This window comes from Miniopterus schreibersii (assembly GCF_964146895.1).
Source record: "Miniopterus schreibersii genome assembly, chromosome: 11".
In the NCBI taxonomy this organism is placed as follows: Eukaryota; Metazoa; Chordata; class Mammalia; order Chiroptera; family Miniopteridae; genus Miniopterus; species Miniopterus schreibersii.
Window position 1 is genome coordinate 9,036,534 of NC_138111.1, and position 12,721 is coordinate 9,049,254.

A 12,721-nucleotide genomic window follows, 5' to 3' on the forward strand; every position below is an offset into this window, starting at 1 on the left:
GCAATTAAAAGTTAAAGAGAAAGTAAAAAGTAATCTCTACATACAGCACAGAAAAGAATTACAAAACAACAATAATAATAAATGATCAAGAAGTAAATAGAGGGGGAATGGAATAACAAAAAAATATATTTAATTAATCAAACAGGAGGAAACCAAGAGAATAAATATGAAGCAGATGTATCAAATAAAAAACATAGTAATATGGGAAATATAAATTCAAATATATTATGGTTACATTAGATGTTAATAGATAAAATTCTCCAGAAATATAATAATGGTTACTCAACATAAAAAGAGCAAAATCAAGCATTACACTGTTAACAATGGACACCTCACAAATATAAGAACAAAGAAAACTTTAAAGTGATAGAAAAGAAATAGCACTTAAACACTAACTGTGAGAAGGCTGCATCTTTACCACCTATTCTATGCTAGTATCTATATCTCTATCTCTGTCTATAACTAATTCTATATCTATAGATGTAGCTATAAAGTATCTATACTAATATGAGAAGTACATGTGGTCTTAAGGGAGAACCCAGTACTAGAAATTTCTCCTAATTATAATCCCAGCCGTGTGCTGTTAAATGCATTTTGCAATAGTCTCTCTCTTTTTACAAAGCTTTGCTTAGTAGCATATGTGAATTTCCATAGTGTAATTTTTATTATGGCTGACTGCAGTCTACCAACATGCTGTTATTGAATGAGATTTGGGAAGACATGCCCACAACCAGCTTGTGCCAATGAAAGACAGCATAAAAGAATTAGTAAAAAAATAAATAAATAAAAGGAAAGTTCTCCAGGAGAGCACCATGATGTAAAATCAGTGTGTCCTCAATAACATAGAATAATAAATACATAAACAAAAAACGACATATCTCAAAGGAGAAAACGAAAAATCCACAATTATTGTGCAACATGTTTTGCATAAGATTTTGCAAATACAAGATACGATGAACAAGCAAAAAATATTAATTAGGAATAAAAAATTAACATTCCACGTAACAAATTTTACCTAGAAGACATATTAAGAGCACTCATACATAACGACGGAATGCATATTGTATGAAAGTTATATGGAGGTGTTGACCATGCAATAACTTTAGGAGAATTATCTCACCGTGCTCCTGACTGCAACAACAGGATTTAGTGGTTGCCGCTTAAAGAACTTAACCCTATGGACACACAGTTCTAGGGCCTGTTTCATATCTCTGTTCCTCAGGCTGTAGATGAAGGGATTCAGCATGGGGGTGACTACCGCATACATGACCGAAGCAGTTGTGTCCTTGGAATCCCAGGAGGAGGAGAGAAAGTAAACACCTGCAGCTGTCCCGTAGTATAAAGACACCACAAAGAGATGGGAGCCACAGGTGGAAAAGGCTTTAAAGAGTCTCTTAGTGGAGGGGACCCTCAGGATGATGGCCCCTATGCGGATATAAGAGCCCAAAACAATGCCCAAAGGCAAGAAAAAAATTATTCCTGCCTCAGTGAAGATGACCAGCTTATTGAGAGAGATGTCAGAGCAGCTCAGCTTCAAGAGGGCAGTGAGTTCACAGAAGAAGTGGGTGATGGTATTGTCAGCACAGAAGGACAGTCGGACCAAGAGGAGGGTGTGCAACACATCATGAACACAGGAGAGAATCCAGGAGCCAGCCACCAGCATCATGCACAGCCCCTTCCTCAAGATGGTGGTGTAGTGCAGAGGGTGACAGATGGCCATGTACCTGTCATATGCCATCACTGCCAGAAGGAAATTGTCAAGAGAAGCAAAAAGTATGAAAAAATACAGCTGAGTAATGCATCCCACATAGGAGATGGATTGTTGCTGAGTCTGCATGTTCCTGAGCAACTTAGGGACAGTGACAGAGGAGAGAGAAATGTCAGTGAGGGCCAGGTGGCTGAGGAAGAAGTACATGGGCGTGTGCAGGCGAGAGTCCAGCCTGATGAGCAGGATGATGAGCAGGTTGCCCAGCACCGTGGTCAGGTACATGCCCAGGAACAGGGTGAAGAACACGCCCTGCTGCCCTGGCTGGATGGGGAGCCCCAGGAGGAGGAACTCGGACACGCTGCTCTGGTTCTCAGGCCTCATGCTGCTCTTCTGTATGTGAGGGATAAAGAAGGTTTGGAGATCTCAGGAACCTAGAAAGGATGACCAGGACCATCACATCTCATACTATAATCCTCTGGGAAACCAATTTTAACTACACTCCTATTAATTTCTCACACTGTGGATTCGTGCATCTTCCCTCTATCCCTGTCTGATTCCAGCAAACATTTGTCAATGAAAACAGTCAACAGGACCTCATTGCACAGAAGCAGGAAGGCATTCACTGTGCCATTCACCATGATTTATTGAACATGGAGTCTGTGTCGGGACCTCTACAAAGGACTGAGATGCAGCAGTGACAAGAAAAGCAAGGTCCCCACCTCTGTGAGATTAGATCTTGATGAGCCTGGAGGGATAATTTCTATACCAGGCCAGAGCCAAACCATAATAATTCCCTGCTGCAGATAGAAGATGAGCCCTGAAAACTGGTGTCAGTTGTTTTTGCCTTAAAGTAACTGAGACTCCAGTGCTGAGCTGTGCTGTTGGAGCGTTGTCACACTCCTCCTGTGAACCTTCCAGGTCCCCTTCACGCACAGCTGTAAACTCAGGGACACTCTAGAAATGGGTCGCCATTTAAATCCACTTGATGCCAGAATAGCTTTGAAACCAGAACAGCCCACATACTGTCTTTCATAATAGTGTTGAACATTTAAGTCAACCTTTGGGTGCTGGGCTAAGGACTTTCTCTACGTTTCCTAACTAAATCCACACATCAGCCTTACCTTCCTAGGTTTTAAAACCCCTCACAGCTGCACTCACAGGGGTTTTAAAACCCCTTACAGCTGTTCTTTTACCTATTTTAGCTTTTGATCATTCAAAACATAAATGATACAAATTGTGTAGGTGCACTTAGTACAGTAGGAGACAGAAGGACACAAACACAGGTGTGTGTGTCTTTATCTACAATATATGTGATATGAGATATATATAACTTGACATATATGTATTATCAATTTCTATAAATTAAAAATCAAGTATTAACTACTTCATGGGGTTCAGTCTTATTTGTCTGTGTGATCAGAACCATTACACAGGGAAACTTCCCTTTTGTTGCTTAGGGGAGTCAGGCACAATGTATTATTTCAGAGCTTTGAGGACCCAAAGTTGTCCAAAATTTTCTAAGTCTCCTTAGTGGATAATTTCATTTCTTCATATTTATATACTTTCCAACTAAAAAATTCTCAAATTCATTAACTTTTATTTTTACAATAACTGTTTACTCAAGATCTCCGTAAGATTCACAAGGCAAGTGTAATTCTTTCCATTTTATTGATGTGAAAACTGAGGCCAAGTATTTACATAATTTTTTCAAGGTCTCACTGCTTGTATGATGGTGGTTCTACCCAATCGCTTGACACAGCATGATGCCTGGAGTTTATATTGCCTAGGATGTTTAATAAAAGTAAAAAAAGTGCGAGCAACTCAGTCACACTTTAGCTACATGGAAATAAGAGCAGATTCATTTCAACAAACAGTGAGCTGCTTAGAGTTTGAGTATCTCAGCTAATGGTGTCCCAAAGGAGGACACTTAAGGAAATACTTGAGTCATCTATGCAGATCTCTCTCTCTCTCTCTCTCTCTCTCTCTCTCTCTCTCTCTCTTTCTCTCTCTCTCACACACACACACACACACACTCTCTCTACTGATTTGAGGATTCCAGTCACCTGTGACCATGTTTCCATCCTAAGGGGAGGATAGTCAATATAAGGTTCAGCTCATAAAAACAAAGTCCCCATACAAGTTACAACTAACACACAAAGTGAGACATACACAACACTCAATGATGTGCAATTCACCCCACACACACTAATACACCTGACTCATGACACATCTGGTAAACACTCAACTCACCACATGTACGTAACTAAAGCCCTATACACACAAGCCACCAAAAACACACAAGGCCACACACAACTCAAAAATCTCACAAGAAACACACACCAATGACACATATGCACACCTAGGCACACGCTCACTACAACAAGCAGCACACACCCTCCTGTTACTGAGAGGCGGGCTTCCCCATCTTCTGACCATGTCCTTCCTGTGGGAGGCAGTCAGAATGGGGCAGTTAAGCCTCTTCAGTCACAGGCACAGTCATTAAACCAGCACCAACACCCTGTGCACGTAGTCGCATACACATGGTAACATACACACAGAGAAAACCCAACAACACACCTTCCTGCTCACACACGAGTGTGTCACCCACAGACGCAGCTCACACATGCACCAGCACATGCTGCTGAGCAAAGATCTGAGCCCTCTGTGACCTGACCTTGGTATCCTGTGAGGTTGGGCATTTTCTTGTCCATCAGCAGAGACAACATCTCACTCCCAATGCTCAGCTGTGAGGACAGTATTTACGATCACTGGCATGAATCAGGAGTCCCTAGTCACACTCCAGGAGGCTGAAAACTTGTATACATGTGCTGAAACAGCCTAGGTTAGTCCTGTCTCAGGAAAAGAGTCAGGTTGTGAGTCAGATACAGAGTGCGCACACACACACACACACGCAACCATCAAACAGCACGTACACAAGTGTACACAGAACATGCACACACACAGAGGCATGGACAGAGTCTCATACATGATCCCACTAGCACACAGACAGATCCATTGCCAAGTGCAGATTTCCAGCTCCTCTCACCTGTGCTGGTCATTGGTAAGCTCAGACACTTTCTGCTCAGACACTTTCTGTTGCCCATGTCCTCAGGTTTTCTTCAGGAGGCCTAATACCCAGAAACAGAGAAGAAATATCCGTGGCCTTGGCCCTTATAAAGACTTTTATTTCCTTATCCAGCTCCAGAGAAATGAGTCCAAAGATAACAATTACTAATGAGAGTTTGAAACAAAGTCCCCAAGCTTCTGGTAATTTCTGACTGCCCTTTGGGGAGCTGTGTGTCCAAGAGCCAGAGGGACTGGGATCCCACGAGACAGTGTCCCTGATTTCGTTGACATCCTGGACTCCTTTCTTCTTGAGCATTGTTCCAGCTGGGACTAAGGATTCTCCACTTTTTATTTTGAAATGATTTCAAAGATATCAAAAAGTCTTAAAAATGATATCAAGAATTCCTGGATAGGCTTTAGCCAGATCCCCCAATGGTTAACATTTTACTATGTTTACCTTCTGTGGGTATGTATGTATGTCTGAATGTATATTTCAAGCTTATTTTTTTAACTGATATACCACAGTCCATATTATTACAAGGCATATGATATTAATTTTTCAATTGTTAGTTTTTTCATTCTATTTTTTTATCTAAATTTCTTTTCATTATTGACACTATTATGGATGTCTCCCATTCTGTCCCCTTTGCTCACCTCCACCCAGTCCCTGCCTCGGTCCCTCTTTCTGACCATCACCGCACTGTTTCCTGTGTCCATGCACTATGCATATATGTTCTTGGCTAATCTCTTACCTTCTTTCATCCATCCTCCCCACCCCCCCTTTCCTCTGACCTCTGTCTGTCTGTTCCATGTATCCATACCTCTGGTTCTATTTTGTTCATCATTTTATTTTGTTCATTAGATTTCACATAAAAGTGAGGTCATACAGTATTTGTGTTTCTCTGACTGGCATATTTTGCTTAACATAATAATCTCCAGGTCCACCCATGCTGTCACAAAAGGTAAGAGTTCCTTCTTTTTTATGGCCGAGTAGTATTCCATTGTGAAAATCTATCTCTGCATTTTATCCACTCACCTACGGATAGGCACTTGGGCTGTTTCTGGATCTTGGCTTTTGTAAATAATGCTGCTATGAGCATTATTTTGTAAATAATGCTGCTATGACCCATATAAGGGTGCATATATTCTTTCTGATTGGTGTTTTGGGTTTCTTAGGATATAATCCCAAAAGTGGGATCACTGGGTCATAAGGCAGTTCTGTTTTTAATTTTTTGAGGAAACTCCATATTACTTTCCACAGTGGTTACACCAGTCTGCATTCCTGCCAAGAGTACACTAATGGTTTCATTTTTTTCACATCTTCACCAGCACTTGTTTGTAGATTTATTGATGGTAGACATTCTGGCAGGTGTGAGGCGACATCTCATAGTAGTTTTAATTTTCATATCTCTGATGATTAATGACTTTGAGCATTTTTTCACATGTCTATTGGCCATTCATGTGTACTCTTTGGAGAAGTGTCTATTTGGATACTTGGCCCATTTTTAAAAATTGGATTGTTTGTCTTTCTGGTATTGAGTTAAGTTCTTTATATATTTTGGAAATTAACCTTTTATCAGATATATCATTAGCAAATATGTCCTCCCATATAGTGGGTTCCCTTTTCATTGTGTTGGTAGTTTCTTTTGCTGTGCGGAAGCTTTATAATTTGACTTAGTATCATTTTTTAAAAAATTTCCTTTGTTTCCATTGCCCTAGGATATATATTGGCAAAACTATTGCTATAAGAGGTGTGTGAGATTTTTACTGCCTCTGTTTTCTTCTAGGATTTTTATGGTTTTGAGACTTACATTTTAGTCTTATATCCATTTCTTTTTTTCTTTTTTTTTTGGCATGTACCTGTCCAATTTTCCCAACACCGCTTATTGAAGAGACTGTCTTTACTCCACTGTATGCTCTTGCCTCCTTTGTCAAATATTAATTGACCATAAAGACATGGGTGGATTTTTGGGCTCTCGGTTCTGTTCCATTGATCTATATGCCTGTTCTTATGCTAGTACTAGGCGGTTTTTATTACAATGGCCTTGGAATGTAGCTTGATATCCAGTATTATGATGCCTCCAACTTTGTTCTTTCTCAAGATTGCTGAGGTTATTGGTTTGTTTTGTCTTTTTTTTTAATATATCTTTATTGATTTCAGAAAGAGAAAGGGAAAGGGGGAGGGAGAGATAGAAACATCAATGATGAGAGAGTAATTGGTTGGCTGCCTCCTGCATGTTCCCTACTGGAGATCTTGCCCGCAATCTGGGCATGTGCCCTGACCGGGAATCGAACCTCAATATCCTGGATCGTAGGTTGATGCTCAGCCACTGAGCCACACTCAACCGGGCTCAGGGTCTTTTTTGGTTCCATATAAATTTTTGGAATATTTTTTGTATATCTGTGAAATATACCATTGGTATCTTAATAGGAACTGCGTTGAAACTGTAGATTGCTTTTGGTAGTATGGACATATTAATGATGTTAATTCTACCAATCCATGAACATGGTATATGCTTCCACTTATTTGTATCTTCCACAATTTCTTTTTTCAATGTCCTATAGTTTTCTGAGTATAGGTCTTTTACCTCCTTTGTTATAAAATCAGTCCTTTGTGGTTCTCTGATCTCTCAACATGGCTGGTCTCAGCAGGGTGGGGCCTAAAGTCCCACCTCCTCTCCGAATCCCACATGTTGGGCCAAAAGTACGGTTCCACTGCCCTGTCAAATGTAACAGGGTAGGCTGAAAATTCCAGCTGGAAGCCACTACTCCATGCTGCTGAACACAGTGAGACAGGGCAGGCCAGTCAGCTCAGCAGGTGGGGGGAGGGGCTCAGACTGTGTGCTCCAGGTACAGGAGCCTGTTCCTCTTTCTCAATCCAGAGTTTAGTCACTGTCTGGGTCTTCACCCAAAGCCTCTCAAAAAAACGGTCCCTTAAAGTCACTGCTGGGCGTAGGCAGCAGACCCCTCCTCATGACCTGAGTGTGGCAGTGTGGCCTCTCTAGCAGTTGGAGTGCAGTGTGAACTCCTCAGGCTGGTGCTGTAATAATGGAGAGCTCTTTCCCTGAGATGGTGGGTCCCATTCTCTCAGGTGGACAGAATCCCCACTGATTCCCACCACTAGATGCTACACAGGCTCCTCTTCCCCTCTCTGTTGCTCTGGGTTGGGGATCCCTGAGAAGGGTTGAGACTCCAGGCTCTGAGGGGGAGGGAGCCCTGCAGCCACCATATCCCTCAGCTTCTGTACCTAAGTCATATCTGTGTGAGGGGGCTCCCTCTTTCTGGGTCTCTGCCCTTCTTACCAGTCTCTATGTGGCTCCTTCTGTACTTCTTAGTTGTAATTTTTCACATCAGCTATCCTTCAATTGGTCTTTCAAATGTATTGCCCTGCAGTTTAGCCACAAATCTGGTTTGGGGTTGGGAGCAAGTGGGCAGAGCTTCCAGCTGCTCAGCAGCCATGTTGGAATCTCTAGTGTTTTCACCCTTGATCAGTTGGCTAAGGTGTTCTCTACAGTAATGCTACCATTTTAACTGTATAATTAATAGCTATCATTTGGATAAATATTTTGATACTATATAAAAATCACATTTTCCTTATTAAAATTTTACCCACTATGTTTAACATCCATTGGTGATTCTTATATGAGAAAATTACTGCAAATGTGGAGGCCAGATGGTGATTGTTCTAATTCTATCATTTCTTCTTTGTTTATTAGTTGTATTGCAGTAAAAGAAGGAATTTACCCTCATTTTCCACTCATTTGTTTTTTATTTATTCATTTACATCATGGACTCATAGATTCTTATTTTCTGAGTTACAATCCATTGCTGCTGTTACTCATTTTGAATCTTTGGGTGTGTTCATTGCTTACAGGATTCTAAATGATCTCAGAGAAGCCACCTGGGAAATATGTATAAAAGCAACACAAGAAGGAAAAATTATAAACTAAGAAACTAAAGGTATGTTTATCCACAGGAAGTGGTCAGGAGTGGGACAGAATGAATGGGGAATGGAAACAGTATAGATGTTGATATATAACATATAAATTTCAATCTATACATTTTAAAACCCATGAGTCCTATTAATATCGCCAATTCTAGTTTGACACCATAGAGTTGTTTACAGCCTGTTCTTTCCCATCTACATAGTTCCTTTCCCCGAGAGTGAGGAGTCACTCCCTTTCCCTCAGTGTTTACTTACTTGCTGAATTATTTGATTGCATTCAAGAATTACATAGCTTTCTTATTTTATTTTCCCCTTTAGTCTAATCATGGCGCTAATTTGAAATATACTTAGGTTCATTTGATTTTTTTGTTCTACTTTGCTCTTTTAGCCACCTTTACTACTTATATTTTACTTGCCAAAGTAAACATAGTCAGAGCTACACAACGAAATCTACTTATGTCCCCATCTCTTCTGCTCCACCTCCTGCAAATAAACAATCTCATTAGTTTCTGATTTATTCTTCCTGTGCTTCTTTTTGCCAAATGGGCAGACGTATATGACTTGTTTCCCATCATTTTTACATAAATAATAGCAGGATATGAATGCTAGTTTCCTTATTTTTTCATTTATTGATATATCCTGATATTTCTCCATATTGATTCATACATATCTTTGCTCTTATTTTTTTCACAGTTGCAATATACTCAATTGATGTTTTATAGAGTGTTCTTTAGTGGCCATAAAATGAGATATTGGTGATGAGTGTCCTATATGCCACTAAATTATATGCCTCAAATGACTGACTAGGTAAATTTTTTGTTTTGCATATTAAAGTACAATTAAAAATTAAAGAGAAAGTAAGAAGTGATCTCTGCACACAGTACAGAAAAGAAATATAAAACAATAATAATAATGTATGGTTAAGAAATTAATAGAGGGAAAATGGAATTAAATATATATTTAATTAAAAGGAGGGAAGACAAGAGAGAATATATGTGAAACAGATATCAAATAAAAAACATAAAATATGGAAAATAAAGAATCAAATGTATTATGATTACATTTTATGCCAATAGCAAAATTCTCCAGAAACATAATAATTGTTGCTGTACATACAAAGAGCAAAATCCAGCATTATACTGTTAACAATGGACACCTCACAGATATAAGGACAAAGAAAAGTTTAAAGTGATGGAAACAGAATACCACTTAAACACTTGCCACAAAGTGGCATTTTTACTACATATACTATACTAGTATCAATATGTATATCTACATATCTGTATCTACATCTGCATATGTATATATCTCTACAGATAGAGATATAAAGTGTCCATACTAATATCAGAAGTAGATGAGGTGTTAAGGTACTACCCAGTACCAGAAGCTTTTCCTAATTATGAACAAAGCGTGTGCTCTTAAATGCATTTGTAAAAAGTCCCTCTTTCTCTAACAGCCTTGCTCTGTAGCACATGCCAGTTTTCACAGTGTGATTAATTCTTATCATGGCTGATTGCATGCTATCGGTTGTGACTTCGGAAGTTGTGCACGATCAACACGAAGCCATCTAAAGATGGCAAAAAAGAATCAGTGCAAAAAAAAAAAAAGAAAGTTCACCAGAAGCAGATCATTATGCTAAAAGTGATTTTTCTGTACCATATAATAAAAAATACATAAGGAAAAAATGACATATCTCAAAAGAGAGAGAGACAAATCCACAATTATAATAGTGCAACATGTTTTGCACAAAATTTTGCATATATCTTTTAAGAGATGGAGAAAAAGCAAAAAATATCAATTAGGAATAAAGAATTATTAACAATTCAAGTAGCAAACATGACCTAGTGCACATATAACAACACTCATACATGACAACAGAAGTCATACTCTTACCAACTTTATATGGGGAGCTGCCGACCATACAATATCTTTAGGAAATTATCTCACCGTGCTCCTGACTGCAACAAGAGGATTTAGTGGTTGCCGCTTAAAGAACTTAACCCTTTGGACACACAGTTCTAGGGCCTGTTTCATATCTCTGTTCCTCAGGCTGTAGATGAAGGGGTTCAGCATGGGGGTGACTACCGCATACATGACCGAAGCAGCTATGTCCTTGAAATCCCAGGAAGAGGAGAGAAAGTAAACACCTGCAAGTGTCCCGTAGTATAAAGACACCACAAAGAGATGGGAGCCACAGGTAGAAAAGGCTTTAAAGAATCTCTTAGTGGAGGGGACCCTCAGGATGATGGCCCCTATGCGGATATAAGAGCCCAAAACAATAGCCAAAGGCAGGATGTAAAGCATTCCTCCCTCAGTGAAGATGACCAGCGTATTGAGGGAGATGTCTGAGCAGCTCAGCTTCAGGAGCACAGTGAGGTCACAGAAGAAGTGCATGATGGTATTGTTGGCACAGAAGGACAGTTGGACCAAGAGGAGGGTATGAAAAAGAGCATGGACAAAGGTAACCACCCAGGAACCAGCCACCAGCATCGTGCACAGCCCCTCCCTCAAGATGGTGGTGTAGTGCAGAGGGTGACAGATGGCCACGTACCTGTCATATGCCATCACTGCCAGAAGGAGATTGTCAGCACTAACAAAAAGTATAAAAAAATGCAATTGAGTAATGCATCCCACATAGGAGATGGATTGTTGCTGAGTCTGCATGTTCCTGAGCATCTTTGGGACAGTGACAGAGGAGAGAGAAATGTCAGAGAAGGCCAAGTGGCTGAGGAAGAAGTACATGGGCGTGTGCAGGCGAGAGTCCAGCCTGATGAGCAGGATGATGAGCAGGTTGCCCAGCACCGTGGTCAGGTACATGCCCAGGAACAGGGTGAAGAACACGCCCTGCTGCCCTGGCTGGATGGGGAGCCCCAGGAGGAGGAACTCGGACACGCTGCTCTGGTTCTCAGGCCTCATGCTGCTCTCTGTCTGTGGGGGATGAAAGCACAGTGAGAAAGATCATACTAGGTTAAGGGCTTTATCTGTATTTCCTACATTTGTAGACTAAAAATCTTCACAGCTGCACTAAGAAGGAATGTCCTTTTCATACTTCAACTGCTTGTAAATAGAAATATAAGGAATATAAATTCCACATGCATATATAAACTATATGTATTTCCATTTTCTATAGATTAAACCGTATCAGATACTCTTTAATAGAATCAATAGTATGGCTACTGATGGTTACTAGACTTACTGTGATGATAGGTATATAAATGTTGAATTACCATGTTGTACACACCAGAATCTAATATAATATTGTATGTCAACTGTAATTAAGAATAAATGTAAAAGAAAAAAATGACCAAATATCGACTACTTGGTGCAGCTCAGTCCAATATGTCTGCATGATCAGAGCCCATGCTCGCTTAACCACTACCCACAGACACCTCCCCTTCCTTGGAAACTCGCTGTGTTCCTTCAGGGTTGCCAGTACTTCACATTTTTCTCAGATCTCAACCTAGGTAGTGCCCTTCACCTATATTGATGTTTTTCAATTGACAAAAGTTCCTTACATTCATTACCTTTTGTTTAAAAATGCCTATTTATTGTGGGCCTGTATTTTGTGGGGCAAGTGTCATTCCTTCCGTTTTATAGATTGAAAACAGAGGCCAACGAGTTAAGTGACCTCCTCAAGGTTTGCCACCATTGGGTGGCAGTTCTGCGCTCTGACTTCACACAGCATGACACCTAATGTTTCTTTGCCTGGGACATCAGGTGAAATTGTTAAAAACTCTGAGTGACACAGTCACACTCAGGCATGTGAGAAGCACAGCAGGTCCATTTCAGACACAGGATTCTTTGGAGTTTCGGGTATCTCAGCCAGTAATGCTCCAGAGGAAGGGCGCTGAAGGAAATATTTGAGGTCATGGGGGCAGGTTGGAAGACCCAGACACACTTACAAATCTCACACACACACACACACACACACACACACACACACACACACACACACACTCGCACTCTGATTTGAGGATTCCAGTCACCTTGACCATGTCTCC

The 12,721-nt window shown here is 40.3% G+C and overlaps 2 protein-coding genes across 2 annotated transcripts; both read right to left on the reverse strand.

Moving 5' to 3' along the window:
- Window positions 1-1,111: 1,111 nt before the first annotated feature.
- Window positions 1,112-2,153, reverse strand: LOC308563389 (olfactory receptor 1J4-like; the record flags this gene model as incomplete). The annotated part of the gene is made up of 1 exon (XM_081150426.1): window positions 1,112-2,153. The coding sequence occupies exon 1, from the start codon at window positions 2,087-2,089 to the stop codon at window positions 1,112-1,114; it is 978 nt and encodes a 325-aa protein (XP_081006552.1). The 5' UTR covers window positions 2,090-2,153.
- An 8,505-nt stretch (window positions 2,154-10,658) lies between these two features.
- LOC308563381 (olfactory receptor 1J4-like) lies at window positions 10,659-11,636 on the reverse strand (the record flags this gene model as incomplete). Its single annotated transcript, XM_081150419.1, has 1 exon — window positions 10,659-11,636. One exon carries the CDS (start codon window positions 11,634-11,636, stop codon window positions 10,659-10,661), a length of 978 nt encoding a protein of 325 aa, XP_081006545.1.
- Window positions 11,637-12,721: the final 1,085 nt, after the last annotated feature.